The sequence below is a fragment of the Staurois parvus genome, unplaced genomic scaffold (assembly GCF_062004578.1).
Source record: "Staurois parvus isolate SC_StPar_1 unplaced genomic scaffold, SC_StPar_1.0 ptg000282l, whole genome shotgun sequence".
Classification (NCBI taxonomy): Eukaryota; Metazoa; Chordata; class Amphibia; order Anura; family Ranidae; genus Staurois; species Staurois parvus.
Window position 1 is genome coordinate 12,258,609 of NW_028318078.1, and position 20,088 is coordinate 12,278,696.

The following is a 20,088-nucleotide window of genomic DNA, read 5'->3' on the forward strand; positions in this document are numbered from 1 at the left end:
AGCACTTTGGGAACATCCAACGTCTTTTGCAATTACCTTTTGAGGCTTTCCCTCCTTATGGAGGGTGTCAATGATGTTTTCTGCACAACTGTCAGGTCAGCAGTCTTTCCCATGATTGTGATTCCTACCGAACCAGACTGAGAGACCATTTAAAGGCTCAGGAACCCTTTGCAGGTGTTATGGCTTAATTAACTGATTAAAGTGGGACACAATTGAGCCTAGAATATTGCACCTTTTCACAATATTCTAATTTTCTGAGATTGTGGATTTGGGGTTTTCATGAGCTGTAAGCCATAATCATCACAATTATGACAAATCACGGCTTGAACTATCTTGCTTTGCATGTAATGAGTCTATTTCATATATTAGTTTCACCTTTTAAGTTGCATTACTGAAATAAATGAACTTTTGCACGATATTCTAATTTTTCGAGTTTCACCTGTATATTTAGGAACTTATTAACAGACATGTGCATGCCAGAAATGTTCATTCTGGATGCATTCGTTCTTTGAAGAATTTTGTTTTGCCATATTCGTTATGTTAAACTGATTCGTTTTTGGAATTTGTTTCCCGTTTGGCACTTCTTTCATATATTCGTTGGTCCAGGTGGATTGGAAAAAATTTGCAGTTTTTCAGAGAAATTGCTGTATATTTAATAAATTATCAAATTGTAAGCATTCGATAGTTTCAGGCACTAGTCCAACCCACCAAGAGAAATGACATGAGCTAACTGGACAATAACAACTGGTATCATGTATGTCTGAATTAAATAAAATGAAATTTGGATCTATTCTTTATTTGAATCTGAATTAGCGAACAAATTTGAAAACTTAATTAATTTCCCCATGGGCCTGAAGTACTATCGCATCATGTGACACCATCCGATCGAAACAAATGCATTCGTTAATTTCATTATAACGATTTAAGATTTATTGGCATTTGTTACTATGTCCATTCAGAGACTTGTATACATCGGAAACTTTGGAAAGGAAAATTTCATCCAAAAATCCATTAATCGTAATTAAACAAAACGCAAATGTCTACTTATTAGTGGGAGTAATTCTCGTGTAACATCACAGGCTTAGATGGTGCAATCATCCTTAACATAATGATATGGTACAATTGGTCTCTTGCCATCACTGTGTTCCTTGGTTCTGTTAAACAAGGGAAAAGCCTGAAATTTGGGGGAATTTATGCATCTTCACACTGGGAACTGTATATGAAGAGGACTGGTGTGGATGAGTAGTACAGCTAAGCATTTTTATACCTTTAGTACTATAGGACTTTGTCCCAGCACTGATAGAACTCACTCCACCACCATCAGTGGCAATATTTTGGATAAAATGCTTAATTTTTCTAAATCCCATGCCTGTGAATCCCTAAAATTCTGTTATACCCATGCATCCTCTAAATCTTAATACTAGTGGCTATAATTCACAACATAATTAAAACTATACTCACTATTCTTGCACGCTTTCAAAGTTTTCACCTCCTCCTGTATTCTTACTTGGATACTAAAGGAATTGTTTGCCTTAGATGAAGGTACTTGCAGAGAACAACTGTACTGTACATAAGGCACACTGTTTTTAGTCCCAATCATTTCAGCAAAACATGATTTCTTTCTAAAAAAAGAAAAAAAAACAACACGGTACATTTTAAGAATAAATTAACCTGGAGTAATGTAGAGTATGTAGAGTAGTCCAAATCTCACAAGGAGACAATCCTGCACTATGCTGCAATATCTACTCAGTATTCCAAAGGATCTTGGCAGCAGAAGGCTGATATCGTCCTCTGCACTAAAGCGGCTGGGTAAATGTGAGTATATTAGCAAACTATTTTTCCTTCAGTGGTTTTTTTTTGTAATCTTTTTGGAAGGGAGAGCCACATAGAATAAGTGGACGTTGCAGAAATGCAAGGTCCACTTTAATGTATTTTAGAGACATATAAAGCAGAATCAACAAATCAACTACAATTAATTCCTATCTGTATTTTAATTGATATGGAGTTACATCAATTAAGGCCTGTCAGAATCCTTTGGATGTGCTTGATTCTTAAAGACTATTCTTAAAGAGATGATAAAAGTAATGCCCAATGTGCTCAGATAAAGGGGACTAAGAATATCCAGGCTATGGATAGTCAAGAATTTAAACAATATTAAGAAGCAGTAAATTAATTCCAAAACAAGCCCCCACTGAACTATATGGCTGCATGTGTTGTGGAGCAAATCATTCTCAAAGTTCACAGCAGAAGCAGAGACAGAGGCAGCAATAAGGTAGCAACAACAATAAGTATCTTAGTTTAGGATATGCTAGGTAAGGGCCCCCTTTTTAAATTATATAGAGTAAATAGTGATATTTATTGTGGTTCTAAAGGTTTAAGGTTTCTCACCTTCATGCATTCTATACATGAAGGTAAAAAACCTTCTGTGAGCAGCATCACCCCAAGGCCCCCCTAATGCTCACCTAAGCCCCATCTCAAACCAGCGATGTGCATTGGAGTCTTGGCTATCCTGGGACTCCCTCTTCTAATTGGCTGAGACAGAAGCAGGAGCCATTGGCTCCCACTGCTGTCAATTACAGCCAGTAGGCCAATGAGAAGCAAGAGGGGGTAGGGCTGTGAATGGACACACAGAGCAGTGGGTGCCCCCACAGTAAGCTGCTTGTTGTGGGGGCACCCAACAGGAGGGAGGGGCCAGGAGAGCCTGCAGGGACCCGAGAAGAGGAGGATCCAGGCTGCTCTCTGCAAAACCACTGCACACGGCAGGTAAGTATAGACATGTTATTCTTTCTTTAAAACAAAATAAGCCTTTAGAATCACTTTAAGGTAATATATGGAGACATGCTTTAGATCTGGGAAGAGGATATTAGAGCTTTAAAGAGAAAAGATAAAAAAGAGAAGTGCACAGAAAAGAAACTGTAAGGACAGAAGAGGATGTAGACAAAGGGCAGTGTAAGGGAAGAAGGAGGGTCCCAGAGGATCAGATTACTATGGAAATAAATGGTCAATAAAAAATCATTAAACTGTGAAGGTTGAAAATAAGATATTCAAGCCTGCCAAGTAAGGAGGAATTTGGCAGATGTTGGCCAAGATTGCCATCAGCTCTTCATTTATCATTATATCAGTCAACCTGTTTTTACTGCTTTAAAGCTTAAAGGGAATGTCCTACAGGCCCTTGCAATTGTGTGTCTGGTGGCCATGAATATACAGTCATGGCCGAAATTGTTGGCACCCTTGATATTTTTCCTGAAAATCAAGTATTTCACACAAAAAAGGTATTGCATTAACACATGTTTTGCTATACACATGTTTATTCCCTTTGTATGTATTGGAACAAATATAAAACAGAGGCAGAAAAGCAAATATGACATAATGTCACACAAAACCCCAAAAATGGGCTGGACAAAAGTATTGGCACCCTTAACTTAATATTTGGTTGCACACCCTTTGGAAAACATAACTGAAATCAGTCGCTTCCTATAACCATCAATAAGCTTCTGACACCTCTCACCCGGAATTTTGGACCACTCTTCCTTTGCAAACAGCTCCAGGTCTCTCTTATTGGAAGGACACCTTTTCCCAACAGCAATTTTAAGATCTCTCCACAGGTGTTCAATGGGATTTAGATCTGGGCTCATTGCTGGCCACTTCAGAACTCTCCAGCGCTTCTTTGCCATCCATTTCTGAGTGCTTTTTGACGTATGTTTGGGGTCATTGTCCTGCTGGAAGACCCAGGATCTTGGACGCAAACCCAGCTTTCTGACACTGGGCCCTACAGTGCGACCCAAAATCCTTTGGTAATCCTCAGATTTCATGATGCCTTGCACACAGTCAAGGCACCCAGTGCCAGAGGCAGCAAAACAACCCCAAAACATCATTGAACCTCCACCATATTTTACCGTAGGTACTGTGTTTTGTTCTTTGTAGGCCTCATTCCGTTTTCGGTAAACAGTAGAATGATGTGCTTTACCGAAAAGCTCTATCTTGGTCTCATCTGTCCACAAGACGTTTTCCCAGAAGGCTTTTGGCTTACTCAAGTACATTTTGGCAAACTGTAGTCTTGCTTTTTTATGTCTCTGTGTCAGCAGTGGGGTCCTCCTGGGTCTCCTGCCATAGCGTTTCATTTCATTTAAATGTCGACGGATAGTTCGCGCTGACACTGATGCTCCCTGAGCCTGCAGGACAGCTTGAATGTCTTTGGAACATGTTTGGGGCTGCTTATCCACCATCCGGACTATTCTGCGTTGCAATCTTTCATCAATTTTCCTCATCCGTCCACGACCAGGGAGATTAGCTACAGTGCCATGGGTTGCAAACTTCTTGATAATGTTGCGCACTGTGGACAAAGGCAAATCTAGTTCTCTGGAGATGGACTTGTAACCTTGAGATTGTTGATATTTTGCCACAATTTTGGTTCTCAGGTCCTCAGACAGTTCTCGTCTCCTCTTTCTGTTGTCCATGCTTAGTGTGGCACAGACAGACACACAATGCAAAGGTTAAGTGAACGTCTCTCCTTTTTATCTGCTTTCAGGTGTGATTTCTATATTGCCCACACCTGTTACTTGCCCCAGGTGAGTTTACAGGAGCATCACATGCTTGTAACATTCTTATTTATCCGCAGTTGTGAAAGGGTGCCAATACTTTTGTCCAGCCCATTTTTGGAGGTTTGTGTGACATTATGTCGAATTTGCTTTCTTTCCTCCCTTTTTTTGTTTTGTCCCAATACACACAAAGGGAATAAACATGTGTATAGCAAAACATGTGTTAATGCAATACGTTTCGTGAGAAATACATGATTTCCTGGAGAAATATCAAGGGTGCCAACAATTTCGGCCATGACTGTATATAAGACCAATGCCTGTTCCATGCTTAAAAGATTAGGGATTTATTAATATCCCTGTTGGCAAGCCACATCCCTGCTTCTCCCTCCAGTGGCTGATTGACAGCATCTGGAGCTTGTGCTGTCCCTGCTATACTGTGCCTGTGAAGGGCATAGGGAGTGAACTACACTAGCCAGAGGTTTCGTGGAACCGGTGCTGAGGACCTGGAGCCATTGGTGGTGAGCAGGGAGGGTAAGTAAACTTTTGGGCACAAACATTTAAAAATTGTCCTGGGTTCTTGACATTATCCAATTAATTAGAGAAAAAAGGGCTTAATACAACTACTTTAAGCCCCTCCCACAATTAACACACTTTTGGCACACCTATTGTTCACAGTGGCATGCTACATGTGCCACATTACTACTTCTTTCAGTTGGCCAAAGTCCTAGCAAAGCCCTCCAGGACACAAACAGATTTTATTAAAAGCGAAAAGGAGAGGTTTTATAGATACAGTCATGGCCGAAATTGTTGGCACCCTTGATATTTCTCCAGGAAATCATGTATTTCTCACGAAACGTATTGCATTAACACATGTTTTGCTATACACATGTTTATTCCCTTTGTGTGTATTGGGACAAAACAAAAAAAGGGAGGAAAGAAAGCAAATTCGACATAATGTCACACAAACCTCCAAAAATGGGCTGGACAAAAGTATTGGCACCCTTTCACAACTGCGGATAAATAAGAATGTTACAAGCATGTGATGCTCCTGTAAACTCACCTGGGGCAAGTAACAGGTGTGGGCAATATAGAAATCACACCTGAAAGCAGATAAAAAGGAGAGACGTTCACTTAACCTTTGCATTGTGTGTCTGTCTGTGCCACACTAAGCATGGACAACAGAAAGAGGAGACGAGAACTGTCTGAGGACCTGAGAACCAAAATTGTGGCAAAATATCAACAATCTCAAGGTTACAAGTCCATCTCCAGAGAACTAGATTTGCCTTTGTCCACAGTGCGCAACATTATCAAGAAGTTTGCAACCCATGGCACTGTAGCTAATCTCCCTGGTCGTGGACGGATGAGGAAAATTGATGAAAGATTGCAACGCAGAATAGTCCGGATGGTGGATAAGCAGCCCCAAACATGTTCCAAAGACATTCAAGCTGTCCTGCAGGCTCAGGGAGCATCAGTGTCAGCGCGAACTATCCGTCGACATTTAAATGAAATGAAACGCTATGGCAGGAGACCCAGGAGGACCCCACTGCTGACACAGAGACATAAAAAAGCAAGACTACAGTTTGCCAAAATGTACTTGAGTAAGCCAAAAGCCTTCTGGGAAAACGTCTTGTGGACAGATGAGACCAAGATAGAGCTTTTCGGTAAAGCACATCATTCTACTGTTTACCGAAAACGGAATGAGGCCTACAAAGAACAAAACACAGTACCTACGGTAAAATATGGTGGAGGTTCAATGATGTTTTGGGGTTGTTTTGCTGCCTCTGGCACTGGGTGCCTTGACTGTGTGCAAGGCATCATGAAATCTGAGGATTACCAAAGGATTTTGGGTCGCACTGTAGGGCCCAGTGTCAGAAAGCTGGGTTTGCGTCCAAGATCCTGGGTCTTCCAGCAGGACAATGACCCCAAACATACGTCAAAAAGCACTCAGAAATGGATGGCAAAGAAGCGCTGGAGAGTTCTGAAGTGGCCAGCAATGAGCCCAGATCTAAATCCCATTGAACACCTGTGGAGAGATCTTAAAATTGCTGTTGGGAAAAGGTGTCCTTCCAATAAGAGAGACCTGGAGCTGTTTGCAAAGGAAGAGTGGTCCAAAATTCCGGGTGAGAGGTGTCAGAAGCTTATTGATGGTTATAGGAAGCGACTGATTTCAGTTATGTTTTCCAAAGGGTGTGCAACCAAATATTAAGTTAAGGGTGCCAATACTTTTGTCCAGCCCATTTTTGGGGTTTTGTGTGACATTATGTCATATTTGCTTTTCTGCCTCTGTTTTATATTTGTTCCAATACATACAAAGGGAATAAACATGTGTATAGCAAAACATGTGTTAATGCAATACCTTTTTTGTGTGAAATACTTGATTTTCAGGAAAAATATCAAGGGTGCCAACAATTTCGGCCATGACTGTAGCTATTAAGACGTTGCTACGTTGGCTTAAATTATGAGGGGAAAATGCATATCAAAATATTTGGGGGTGGATGGGGAGGACAAACATGTTTCTTGCAGGCAAGATATGTTAGAAACATAAACATATGCTCAAGAAACAAAAAATTTTAATACATTAATGAGAGGCAATTTAGGCTATGGACATTTAATTAAAGACAATTAAGAGCCATTAAAAATAAAAAAAAATCCTTTCTTTACCCCTCTGCTCCACCCCAAAGCTTATACATCTCACCATCACTGCTACCATCTCCCTACTACTGCTCTCATCACCTCCTGCTGATACTTTACTCAACTGCTGACCCAAACACCAGGACAGGAAGACATGTCCACTCATATACATCCTGCTCCCACCTTACTTTCCTCACCCTACTTCTTCAACTAACCTCTGGGGATATTTCCCCAAACCCTAGTCCTCCAGTATCTCACCCCCACACCAGGCACCCTCCTTCCTCCAGGAATAGCCGCAATCTGCTCAATTTAATCTCTATCCCCATGCTCCTAAAAACCACCCTCCCTTTTTCATGTGCACTGTGGAATGCCAGCTCTGTCTGTAATAAGCTCATCTCTGTCCATGACCTTTTTGTCTCCCGCTCCCTTAACCTACTATCAATTACAGAAACCTGACTTCAAGCAGCAGATTCTGCTTGTCCCGCAGCACTTTCCTATGGAGGCCTTCTCTGGACCCACTCAATCAGACCCAGTGGTCGGAAGGGAGGTGGAGTTGGTTTGCTTCTATCCCCACTGAGCATCTTTCAAGTCCTCCTTAACCCTCCTTCTCTATCCTCTTCTTTTGGGACTGATTGCATTCAGCTGTTTTCTCCCATTTCTATGACGATTGCAGTGATCTATTGGCCTCCTGGACTGGTGTCTTGCTTTCTTGATGATTTCTCTGCCTGGCTACCCTACTTTCCCTCCTCTGAATTACCCACTATCATTATTGGAGATTTTAACATCCCCATTAATGTGAACAACCCAACTACATCCCAACTCTTCAACCTAACCTCATCTTTTGCCTTAATAAAATGGACACAGTCCTCCACTCACTCTGATGGAAATACATTAGACCTTGTTTTCTCCCATCTTTGCACTCCCTACAACCTCACAAACACCCCCTTTTCTCTCTCTGATCACAATCTCATCACCTTCACAGTGTCCTCGCCTTCAAACATCTATGCCTCTAAGCAGCAAACAATTACCCGCAGAAACCATCGCAACTTAAACCCTTCTTTTTTCCACTCTTCAACTGACCGCCTTTATGACAGAATCGCTCCCCTGTCCTGGCCTGACCTGGCCACTGCTGTCTGCAACAGTTCACTTTCACCCACAATAAACTCACTTGCTCCCATAACTACACGAAGTTTCAGGCCCTGAACCATTACAACCGTGGCAGACTGACGACACCAGAAATCCTAAGCGACATAGTCATGCGCTGGAGCGATTGTGGCATAAAACCAAATCTCAGCAAGCTTTTACCCTAAATAAATCTGCTTTCTTAACATACAGTTCCTCCCTCCATGCTGCCAAATAAGCCTACTTTGTCACTCTCATCAATAGCTTGTCATCCAGTCCTCATCGTTTCTTCTCTACTTTTAACTCTCTGCTTTCTCCATCTCCACCCAGTAACTCACTCACTGCTTACGAGATTGCAAATCATTTCAAAAACAAGATTGATGCAATTTGTAGGGGCATCTCCACTGCACAGACATCCATCCCACTTAGCATACCTGATACTAAACCTCCCTCAACACTTTCCTCTTTTAACCTTGCTACTACCGAAGAGCTCACTAAGGTTTTCTCAGAAGCCCGTCTCACTACCTGCCCCCTGGATCCTGTCCCCTCACAACTACTACAGTCATGTTCTTCTTCTATCCTTTGCTCCCTCGCTCACATCTTCAATCTCTCCCTCTCTAACAGTGCCTTCCCCACCCCTCTAAAGCATGCACACATCACTCCCATACTTAAAAAGCCCTCCCTGGACCCCACCAACCTGAACAACTTAAGACTCCCTGCTCCCGTTTACCTCTAAACTCTTAGAACACTTAATCTACAATCGCCTGAGCTCCTACCTCACTGACAACAACCTTCTTGACCCATTACAGTCTGGCTTTCACTCACTCCACTCCACTCCACTCCACTGAAACTGCCCTACTAAAACACACTAATGATTTATTAACTGCTAAAACCAATGGCCCTACTCCGTACTCTTACTATTTGACCTCTCTGCGGATACTGTTAATCATCCCCTCCTCCTCAAAAAAACTCCACTCTCTTGGCCTCTAAGACTCTGCTCTCTCCTGGTTCTCCTCCTACCCATCGCAGCGCTCCTTCAGCGTTACTTATAACTCTGTGTCCTCCACTCCCTCTTTCTGTAGGGGTCCCTCAAGGTTTTGTCCTTGGACCCCTTCTCTTCTCTATCTTCACCTCCTCCCTTGGTCACTTGATAAACTCCCATGGCTTTAAGTACCATCTCTATGCTGATGACAGACAAATCTATCTTTCTACTCCTCACCTCACCCCTTCAGTCTCCTCTTGCATTACTAACCTACTAAGTGATATATCAGCATGGATGTCACTCCACTTCCTTACTGTCCGTGATACTTTTTTTATTTTTGACTGAATTGTTTCTGTCAAAAGTGCACTAATACGGCTACAATCACCTCACACTCCACTTCCTCAAACTCAATCTTTCCAAAACTGAGCTCATACTATTCCCTCCAGCCCGTGCCCCCTCCCTGACTTCTCCATCAAGATCAATAATACAACCATCAGTCCCTCCCTTCATGCCAGGGTACTAGGTGTAATCCTAGACTCCCATCTGTTTTTTAAACCCCAAATCCAATCGCTGTCCAAATATTGTAGACTTCACCTCCGCAACATCTCCCAGATACTCCCGTTCTTAACCTCTGAAACTACTAAGCAACTTATTCACTCCCTTGTTATCTCTCGCCTTGACTATTGCAACTCCCTCCTCATTGGCCTACCTCATTGCAGGCTATCCCCTCTTCAGTCTATCATGATTTCTGCTGCCAGACTCATCCACCTTACTAACCGTTCCATATCTGCCAATCCCTCCACTGGTTTCCCATTGTCCAACGGATAAAATTCAAAACATTAACAATAACATATAAAGCCATTTATAAGTCTGCCCCAAATTACATCACCAATCTAGTCTCCAAATATTACCCAAACCTTACTCTCCGCTCCTCGCATGACCTCCTGCTCTCTAGCTCCCTTGTCTCCTCCTCCTATGCTCGTCTCCAGGACTTCTCCAGAGCTTCCCCCATCCTCTGGAACTCCCTACCCCAATTTATCAGACTATCAACTACTCTGCTCACTTTTAGGCAATCTCTGAAATCCTAACTCTTCAGGGTAGCCTATCCTGCCCTCAGCTAATAATGGAATATTCCTCCTACCAGTCCATCCCCCACAGTTATTACCTTTTGTACCACTAGCCCCTCCCTCTTAGATTGTAAGCTCCAAGGAGCAGGGCCCTTCTAACCCTCTTGTATTGAACTGTATTGTTACTGTATTGTCTCCTGTTATATTGTAAAGCACTGAGCAAACTGTTGGCAATGCAAATGCAACCCTATGGGACCCAGGGAAAACTAAGGAGTGGTAGGACCTAAGGAGAATGGAGGGGGAAAAGCAAGGAAAAGGTGGGGAAAGGAGAAAAAACAAGACTAGAAAATGAGAGACTAGGATGTATAAGCTGTGTGTTACATAACACACATTTAGGCTGGTTAGTAGTGTATGCAAAATACATAAACAGTCATCAACATATAGCTGCAAATTAAAAACTGTATATCCAAACTTTGAGATGGAAGGTGGGAGCGGGGGCTAAGGGAAGAAGGGGTGGGGTGCAGAAAAAAAACAGTAAAGTAGATGCTCTGGAAGGGGGAAAGGGTGAGTTGTTGACAGACAAAGACTGAAAGCTGACTTCATAGCTTTGTGCAATGCACGGTACCATAGCATGCTTTGTGGGGTCAAGCATTATGAATAGCAACCCAATGACTAAGGTTAAGGACCTGTGTTGCAGCACAACTCATGGTCAAGCATTTCTGTGCATTGTGGTGTGCTTTATTTTTTAAAAAATGTTAGGCCAGCTTTTGGTATGCTAGGGTGCTTTGGTAGCACGTTCAAAAAGAATCAGTTGCCTTAAAGTGGTTGTAAAAATACAAAAAATAACAAACAGGTTCATACTTACCTGCATATGGCCCCGAACCTCCTTTTCTTGGGTACCTCGCTGGTGATCCAGGCTCCTCCTCACTGTCCAGTGGCCCCATAGAAAGCCGTTTCCTTTGGGGGCACTTGTGCAGGCTCACTCCCAAGCCCTGCTGTCTGTGTCCATTGATACAGACAGGGGAAAGTGGCCCTGCCCCCCCGCTCCTTTGTCACTGGCTTTGATTGTCAGCAGGGGGAGCCAATGGCTCCCGATGCCCCAGCTAAGCCTGCGAGACCCGGAACTGAGGGGAGAGAAGAGCTATAGACGTGCACAATGCTGGATTAAATTTGGGCTCAGGTAATTAAAAGAGGGGATGAGGAGGAAAAATTATTCCTAAACATTGTTTGCCTTTATGCAAAGAATGCATTAACGTAAAAAATGATTAGGCTTTAAAACCACTTTAATGTAATTCACATTAATGTGTAAGGGGGCCATCAGTGGGAACTTCTACAATGAATGAATTAGTCCACAGTGCCTGCAACTACAATGTCAGCAGGTGGGCTTGTTTTAAAGTTTAGTTATCATTTACTAAGAATATGTAAAAACTTGATTGTCCACAGTCTGGCCACAGTTTCACTTCAAGCTACGTGAATGTTAATGTTTAACTACGGTAAATAATGTACACTTGTTAAGAGCACATATTTCATGTACAAGTCCTTAGAATTCAGCATTGCATATCTCATTGGATGCCTCCTGAGGCAGCTTTTTACAGATGTGCTCATATAATAAAGATAGTCTGTAGTGGCTTATGGTTAATTTTCTATTGTTGAAAGCTTTTATAAATTTGTCTTTTACAACTTTTAATTGTTTGCATAAATATATAATGTGCAAATAAACATTTATTTCAGGAATTATAACAGCCCTTCTCAACCAGGATCCCATGAAAACCTAAGGTTCCTCCATAGACGCACCAATGATCAAATTTTTGCCTTCACATACTTTATCACTGACATCAATGATCTTTTCAGAAAACTGTAAAGGGGGGGTGGCATTCTTCCCACTGACCACCAATGTAAGGAGCATCGTTCCAACTGACTACCATTGTAACAGAACCCTTTTCCACCAACCACCAATCTATGAGGGCCCTTCTCCAGTGACCACCAAGGTAAGGCTCAGTATACTGACCACTAGTATAAGTGGGGGCATTACTGACCACCAGCGTAAAGGGGCACTTTTTCACTGACCACCAATGTAATGTAACAATTTTCATGGTCTAAGTTTCATTTATGAATATTATTTTTTTCATTTCATTCTTACTAAAAACCCTAATTATGCTACATTCCCAATTCTTTTATCTATTCGTATATCCACTTATATCCTAACCGTTCACAGTAATGTCCTGTGAACGGTTAGATATAATAAAAAATATAAGCAGGGGTTTCCTGAGACCTTAAAGCTAATTTAAGGGCTCCTCCACGTTGAAAAGATTGAAAAAGGCTGGATTATTTCATTTGTTTATTACATACATAACACTGTGTTTGAATGCTTGCTGTGCTTTCTAGAAGAAATTCCAGCACTTTCTGTAACCTTTCTGGCAGACTGTTACTAGAAGATAAAGGGAATGAATATGTCCCTCATTTGACTCATTCAACTCTATTTTTACACAACAGCTGCCTGAAAGTAGAATATTTTACTTACAGTGCCTGGAAAGTATTCATACCCCTCCACATTTTGTCATCTTACAACCAAAAACTTTAATGTATTTTATTGCGATTTTATGTGATAGACTAACAGAAAGTGGCACATAATTGTCAAGTGGAAGGAAAATGATAAATGGTTTCAAATTGTTTTACAAATAAATATCTGAAAAGTGTGGCATGCATTTATATTCAGCCCCCCTGAGTCAATACTTTATAGAACCACCTTTTCCTGCAAGTCTTTTTGGGGATGTCTCTAACAGCTTTGCACACCTAGAGAGTGACATTTTTGCCCATTCTTCTTAGCAAAATAGCTCAAGCTTGTCAGATTGGATGGAAAGCGTCTGTGAACAGCAATTTTCAAGTCTTGCCACAAATTCCTAATTGAATTTAGGTCTGGACTTTGACTGAAACATTCTAACTAGAGATGAGCGAATTATTCAAAAATTCGGTTCGGCTGATTCGAGGAATAAATTCGCTTCGAGCCGAATATATTCGCTGCGAATTTAACTTATAAAAAGGGTGTTTCTAGGCTTCAGAGAGCCTTTATATTAGTGCAGAACACTGTACCTTTAATTTAAATGCCCTTGGAGTCTGCTGGGGAAGAGAAATAATACTGTCAGTCAGTATGACATGCAGATGAGTGCCGTCGATCTTAGAATCACCGCACACTTCACTCATTTGGGCAGTCACGGGGCCAAAACCAGAGTGTGGAGCCACAGTGTGGCGGTGGAGGCAGCAGCAATGGGAGGCCATACAGGGACCCATGACACACTCTGGACCTGGCAGCAGCATGAGGAGGCGGTACAGGGGCCCATGACAGATTACGGGCCTGGCAGCAGCATGAGGAGTCGGTACGGGGGCCCATGGCAGATTACGGGCCTGGCAGCAGCATGAGGAGGCGGTACAGGGGCCCATGGCAGAGTGGCGGAGCGTAAGCAGCTAAAATTGAAGGCCATACAGAGGCCTATGTTAAAAAGTCCCCCCAGCAGCAGCGTGGGGAGACGACTATCAAGAGTCCAATGGCAGAGTGGCGGAGCAGAAGCAGCTTCAATTGAAGGCCATACACAGGCCTAGGTTTAAAAGTCCCTCACAGTTAATTCCAATAACGAACTCTACTCCTCCGTGCAATCTACTTACGAGACCCTGGGCAGGTCTGGGTCCAATTTGTGGTAGAGACTGGTTTTGTTCAGCCATGCTTGAGCGAGTAATAACAGGTCTGTGCTGCCCTTTGGTGTCTGGCTTAATGCGCACAACACTGAACGTCCCAGCGTTTGTCAACGATTTGCCGTTAAGTGATGCAAACCCGCTGAACCACGTTCATGAGGAGCCGGTACAGGGGGCCATGAATCAGTATGGACCTGGCAGCAGCGTGAGCAGACGACAGAGGCACATGGCGCAGGGTGGCGGTGTAGGCAGCATTATTCTGAAGCCATACACAGGCCTAGGTTAAAAAGCGGAAGCCGTCAGCAGCGTGAGCAGACGACAGAGACACATGGCGCAGGGTGGCGGTGGATGCAGCAGTATTCGGAAGCCAAACACAGGCCTCGGTTAAAAAGCGGAAGCCGTCAGCAGCATGAGCAGACGACAGAGGCACATGGCGCAGGGTGGCGGTGGAGGCAGCAGCAATGGAAGGCCATACAGCACCCTATCACAAAATGGAACCCACCAACAGTGTAAGGAGACCTGAAAGTGGCACATGGCAGAGTCTGGCAATGAAGTCAGCAGCAATGGGAGGCCGTACAGGGACCCATGACACACTCTGGACCTGGCAGCAGCAAGAGGAGGCGGTACAGGGGCCCATGGCAGAGTGGCGAAGCGTAAGCAGCTTAAATTGAAGGCCATACAGAGGCCTATGTTAAAAAGTCCCCCCAGCAGCAGTGTGGGGAGACGACTATCAAGAGTCCAATGGCAGAGTGGCGGAGCAGAAGCAGCTTCAATTGAAGGCCATACACAGGCCTAGGTTAAAAAGTCCCCCCAGCAGCAGCGTGGGGAGAAGACTATCAAGAGTCCAATGGCAGAGTGGCGGAGCAGAAGCAGCTTCAATTGAAGGCCATACACAGGCCTAGGTTAAAAAGTCCCCCCAGCAGCAGTGTGGGGAGACGACTATCAAGAGTCCAATGGCTGAGTGGCGATCCGGGAAGTCAGCGTTGTGATTGCAGATGCAATGCAGAAATTCTACGAAGTAATGCCGTGGGTGCGAAGAAGATCATATACCAGGGACAGGGGCAGGTCGAGGACACGTGATTTCAGTGGGCTTGCTCCCGGGCCATGCCAACTAACGGTTTTGTCTGACGTACCCACCGACCGTTGGCTGTAGGTGTCAGAGGTGACCTGGGAAGAGGAAGACGACCGAGTCAACCAATCGATGACGGCAGGGTTGTCGGTGGAGACACGACCGCTGGATGACACCGGGAGCACTGGCCTCTGGCTGCGACTAGTGCTGCCTCGACCCCTTCCTGTGCTGTCACGTCTGCTCGCTCCTGAAACATTGCCTTCTCTGCCACTCCTCTGCGTGTTGTCTGACATACTCTTTAATTCAATAAGCACCCCAAAAATAAAACCGGATTTAACTCTTTGAACGTACAATAGTGGTTGTGAAGCAGAAAGTCAGTTTATTTAGCACAATCGGTCAATTGCAGCTTGCCGTTGGCTGGAAACTGTACGTTTATGTCACTGGAATGCACTAATCACCCAAAAAATATTACCGCCACCCGGCGTGTATATGGATTTAACTCTTTGAACGTACAATAGTGGTTGTGAAGCAGAAAGTCAGTTTATTGTACACAATCGGTCAATTGCAGCTTGCCGTTGGCTGGAAACTGTACGTTTATGTCACTGGAATGCACTAATCACCCAAAAAATATTACCGCCACCCGGCGTGTAAATGGATCTAACTATTTGAACGTACAATAGTGGTTGTGAAGCAGAAAGTCAGTTTATTGTACACAATCGGTCAATTGCAGCTTGCCGTTGGCTGGAAACTGTACGTTTCTGTTACTGGAATGCACTAATCACCCAAAAAATATTACCGCCAGCCGGCGTGTAAATGGATTTAACTCTTTGAACGTACAATAGTGGTTGTGAAGCAGAAAGTCCGTTTATTTAGCACAATCGGTCAATTGCAGCTTGCCGTTGGCTGGAAACTGTACGTTTATGTCACTGGAATGCACTAATCACCCAAAAAATATTACCGCCACCCGGCGTGTAAATGGATCTAACTCTTTGAACGTACAATAGTGGTTGTGAAGCAGAAAGTCAGTTTATTGTACACAATCGGTCAATTGCAGCTTGCCGTTGGCTGGAAACTGTACGTTTCTGTCACTGGAATGCACTAATCACCCAAAAAATATTACCGCCAGCTGGCGTGTAAATGGATTTAACTCTTTGAACGTACAATAGTGGTTGTGAAGCAGAAAGTCAGTTTATTTAGCACAATCGGTCAACTGCAGCTTGCCGTTGGCTGGAAACTGTACGTTTATGTCACTGGAATGCACTAATCACCCAAAAAATATTACCGCCACCCGGCGTGTATATGGATTTAACTCTTTGAACGTACAATAGTGGTTGTGAAGCAGAAAGTCAGTTTATTTAGCACAATCGGTCAATTGCAGCTTGCCGTTGGCTGGAAACTGTACGTTTATGTCACTGGAATGCACTAATCACCCAAAAAATATTACCGCCACCCGGCGTGTATATGGATTTAACTCTTTGAACGTACAATAGTGGTTGTGAAGCAGAAAGTCAGTTTATTGTACACAATCGGTCAATTGCAGCTTGCCGTTGGCTGGAAACTGTACGTTTTGTGTCACTGGAATGCACTAATCACCCAAAAAATATTACCGCCAGCTGGCGTGTAAATGGATTTAACTCTTTGAACGTACAATAGTGGTTGTGAAGCAGAAAGTCAGTTTATTTTGCACAATCGGCAAACTGCAGCACCAACTGTGCACGACAGCCACCAAAAAAAAAAAGGGTGTATGTCACTTTAAATTTTCGATTCTTTGATAGCTGTGGCCCTAAGTAACGATTCTGTGTCCCTGAGTAACGATTCTGTGTCCCTGAGTAACGATTCTGTGTCCCTGAGTAACGATTCTGTGGCCCTAAAGTCTCTGTGGCCCTAACTCTGTCCCTTAATACACACAGGTCTGTCTCTCTTGAATGACCGGAGGCTAATGGAGAATTCTAAGATGGCTCCACCATTACACAGTGCTGGCTGGCTGCTGATTGGCTAATGCGATCACATGTCATGAATGCATTATGGGTCAGCGCGCCTTGTCTGCGCGCCTTCCCAGAGATCCCCGCCCCATCTTCTCTGTCCATTTTCTCCGTCGCCACACATGTCGCCGCCATTTTTGGGAAAATTCGATTCGTGCATCCGAAGTTTGCTAATCTTCGGATTCGTCGCGAATAGAATTTTTCCAAATCTTCGGAACGAATTCCACTTCGTCATGTTCGATTCGCTCATCTCTAATTCTAACACATGAATATGCTTTGATCTAAACCATTCCATTGTAGCTCTGGCTGTATGTTTAGGATCGTTGTCCTGCTGAAGGGTGAACCTCCACCTCAGTCTCAAATCTTTTGCAGACTGTAGCAGGTTTACTTCTAAGATTGCCCTGTATTTGGCTCCATCCATCTTCCCATCAACTCTGACCAGCTTCCCTGTCCCTGGTGAAAAAAGCATCCCCACAACACGATGCTGCCATCACCATGTTTCACGGTGGGGATGGTGTGTTTAGGGTGATGTGCCGTGTTCGTTTTCTGCCACATATAGCGTTAAATTTTGGTCTCAACTGACTGGAGCACGTTCTTCCACGTTTGCTGTGTTCCAACTAGATTTTAGTTAGGGGTATCAGAGTAAAGGGGGGTGAACACAAATGCACGCCACACTTTTCAGATAATTATTTGTAAAACAATTTTGAAAACCATATATCATTTTCCTTCCACTTCACAATTATGTGCCACATGGTGTTTGGCTATAACATAAAATCCCAAAAAAATACATTTACGTTTTTAGTTGTAACATGACAAAATGTGGAACATTTCAAGGGGTATGAATACTTTTTCAAGGCACTCTATGATAGACCTATCGAACACCATAAGTGGTAACTGTAAGAGGTAACTGCATCTAACTGTTTAAAAGGCATAATAATATTATTATTATTATTTACTGAGTGCAAACAAAAAAAATACATAAAAAAAAATTTCCTTTAACACATTTGTAATATAGCCATTGGTTTAAAAAAAATTGAAAACGCATGGAAAGTTTGAATATGAACCCAAAAATGGACAAAGCTTACCCATCAAGAGATGCGTTGCTGATTGAAGAGATATTATGACAATCTGTGGGGGATTCAGCGTAGTACAAAGTAAAAGACACAGAGTTTATCAGTTCTCTCCTCACCTCCCAGCTGCACCTCATCTCTACAGATCCATTGTATTCACATTTTACATTTTGAATAATGGCTTTATTATCTGTTGAAAAACAAGCACTGTTTAATGAAGAGTTACTTTTCTTTAGAAATCCTATTCTGTACTTTGTTAGTTTGTTTTACTTGTTCTGTATTTTGTGGATAATCTAACGCTCTATTTTTCTGAGCAAGCCAGCTTTTTCCTGCCAGACGTACATAAAAACCACACAGGATGTCTGGATGTTTTCTGGATGTTACAGTTACAATGCAGGTACACATTATAAACTAACTCACAATGCTCCAACAGAAATAGGTATATAGATACCCAATATTCCCAGGTTTGGATTTATCTTTTTACAAGGTTAGTTGTGGTAGCATAATAAAGAAAAACAGAAATAGATTCAGTCAGAAAAGCAATACGTCCTTGGATAGCCATACTGTTAATGTGTGGAATACGTTGTAGTAAAAAATTTGGTTACCTGCCGAAATCTAAATCCAAATATTTCCACGGGCAAACCCAGGAGTGAACATAATTAGTTGATTTTTGTATATACTATTACATGTTATACATTTTCTATATGCACAGAACTACCTAGTAATAACGGAAAGAACTTTAGTGTCTGCAGGGAACCAATGGATGTCGGGGGGAAGCCAAAAACAGGAACTGCCTTCACCACATGATGAGGGTTTTTATACCAAATATTGCAGTGGTATTTTTGAGCATAGGCTATTATTTAAAACATTGCTCCACAGCGTTCTTTAATATTTTTAAGCCTCAGTTTAGTTACCATACATATTTTTATAGTCTGGCTAAAAAAAGACAAAAATCCATCTAGTTCACAGGTCTTCAAACTTTCTAAACAAAGGGCCAGTTCACTGGCCTTCAGACTTTAGGGGGGCCGAACATTGGCCATTGGGTGTAGAAATGATCCTGGTGGGAGTAAACAATGCATCTTTGGTACTAGTGACCTATGGTTGGTGTCAGTGGGGGGGAATAGTGCCCCATTGTTGGCATCAGTGGGAGAAATAGCACCCCATTGTTGGTGTCTGTAGCAGGAATTGTGCCCCATTGTTGATGTCAGTAGGAGGAATAGTGTCTTGTATAAGTGGAAGGAAAAGTGCCCTAAGGGCCAGATAAAGGCAAGCAAAGGGCCACATCCAGCCCCTGGGCTGCAGTTTGGAGACCACTGATCTAGTTCAACTATAAAAAAAAGCTATAATCCTATATCCACAGTTGATCATTATTAAACAAATCAGCACAAGAGATGATACTTACAATGTAAAGTGTCCCATGTGCTGTAGGCTATAGATTTAGTTGATATATGTTCTCTGATCCCCCCACCCCTGCAATTATAATCTTTCAGTGTCGCTGGGTTAAATACGAGCTGAGGGACCTATCATTTGCATTCAATAAGAGTGCCAACCATGCCAGTCCTTTCTTCCCCCCTCCTCAATTCATAGACACTCTGCTTTAGCTTCCATCAATGAAAAAATGATCTATGAACAGGCAGACCTTTCATTCAGCCACCCATCCTCCATTCATAGATTTCTTTTTATTCATTGAAGTATTCTTTAAAGATCAGCTGCAAGAAAATGAAAATATGCCCCACATTCAAATCGGTTCAGTTTTTGTTTTTCATTCAGCCTGCTTGCTGAATGAAAAAAACAGTGCCATCTATGGCCAGCTTAAGATATTATGGGAAGTAATAAATCCTTTGTATTTCTACACAAAGCAAAAGGGATTCCTAGGGTCTTGGGATACTGAATATGCCTGTTATGCACACTCACTGGGTACTTTATTAGGTACACCTGTT

General features: G+C 42.8%; 1 protein-coding gene across 1 annotated transcript in view; it reads right to left on the reverse strand.

Moving 5' to 3' along the window:
- Positions 1-20,088, reverse strand: part of CSF2RB (colony stimulating factor 2 receptor subunit beta) — a 70,272-nt gene that overhangs the window by 23,235 nt on the left and 26,949 nt on the right. Inside the window, exons 7-8 of the mRNA XM_089681948.1 lie at positions 18,164-18,338; positions 1,462-1,622 (exon numbers count right to left, since the gene is read on the reverse strand). Coding sequence (XP_089538074.1) covers positions 1,462-1,622; positions 18,164-18,338 — 336 coding nt within the window. The remainder of the gene's footprint in view (positions 1-1,461; positions 1,623-18,163; positions 18,339-20,088) is intronic.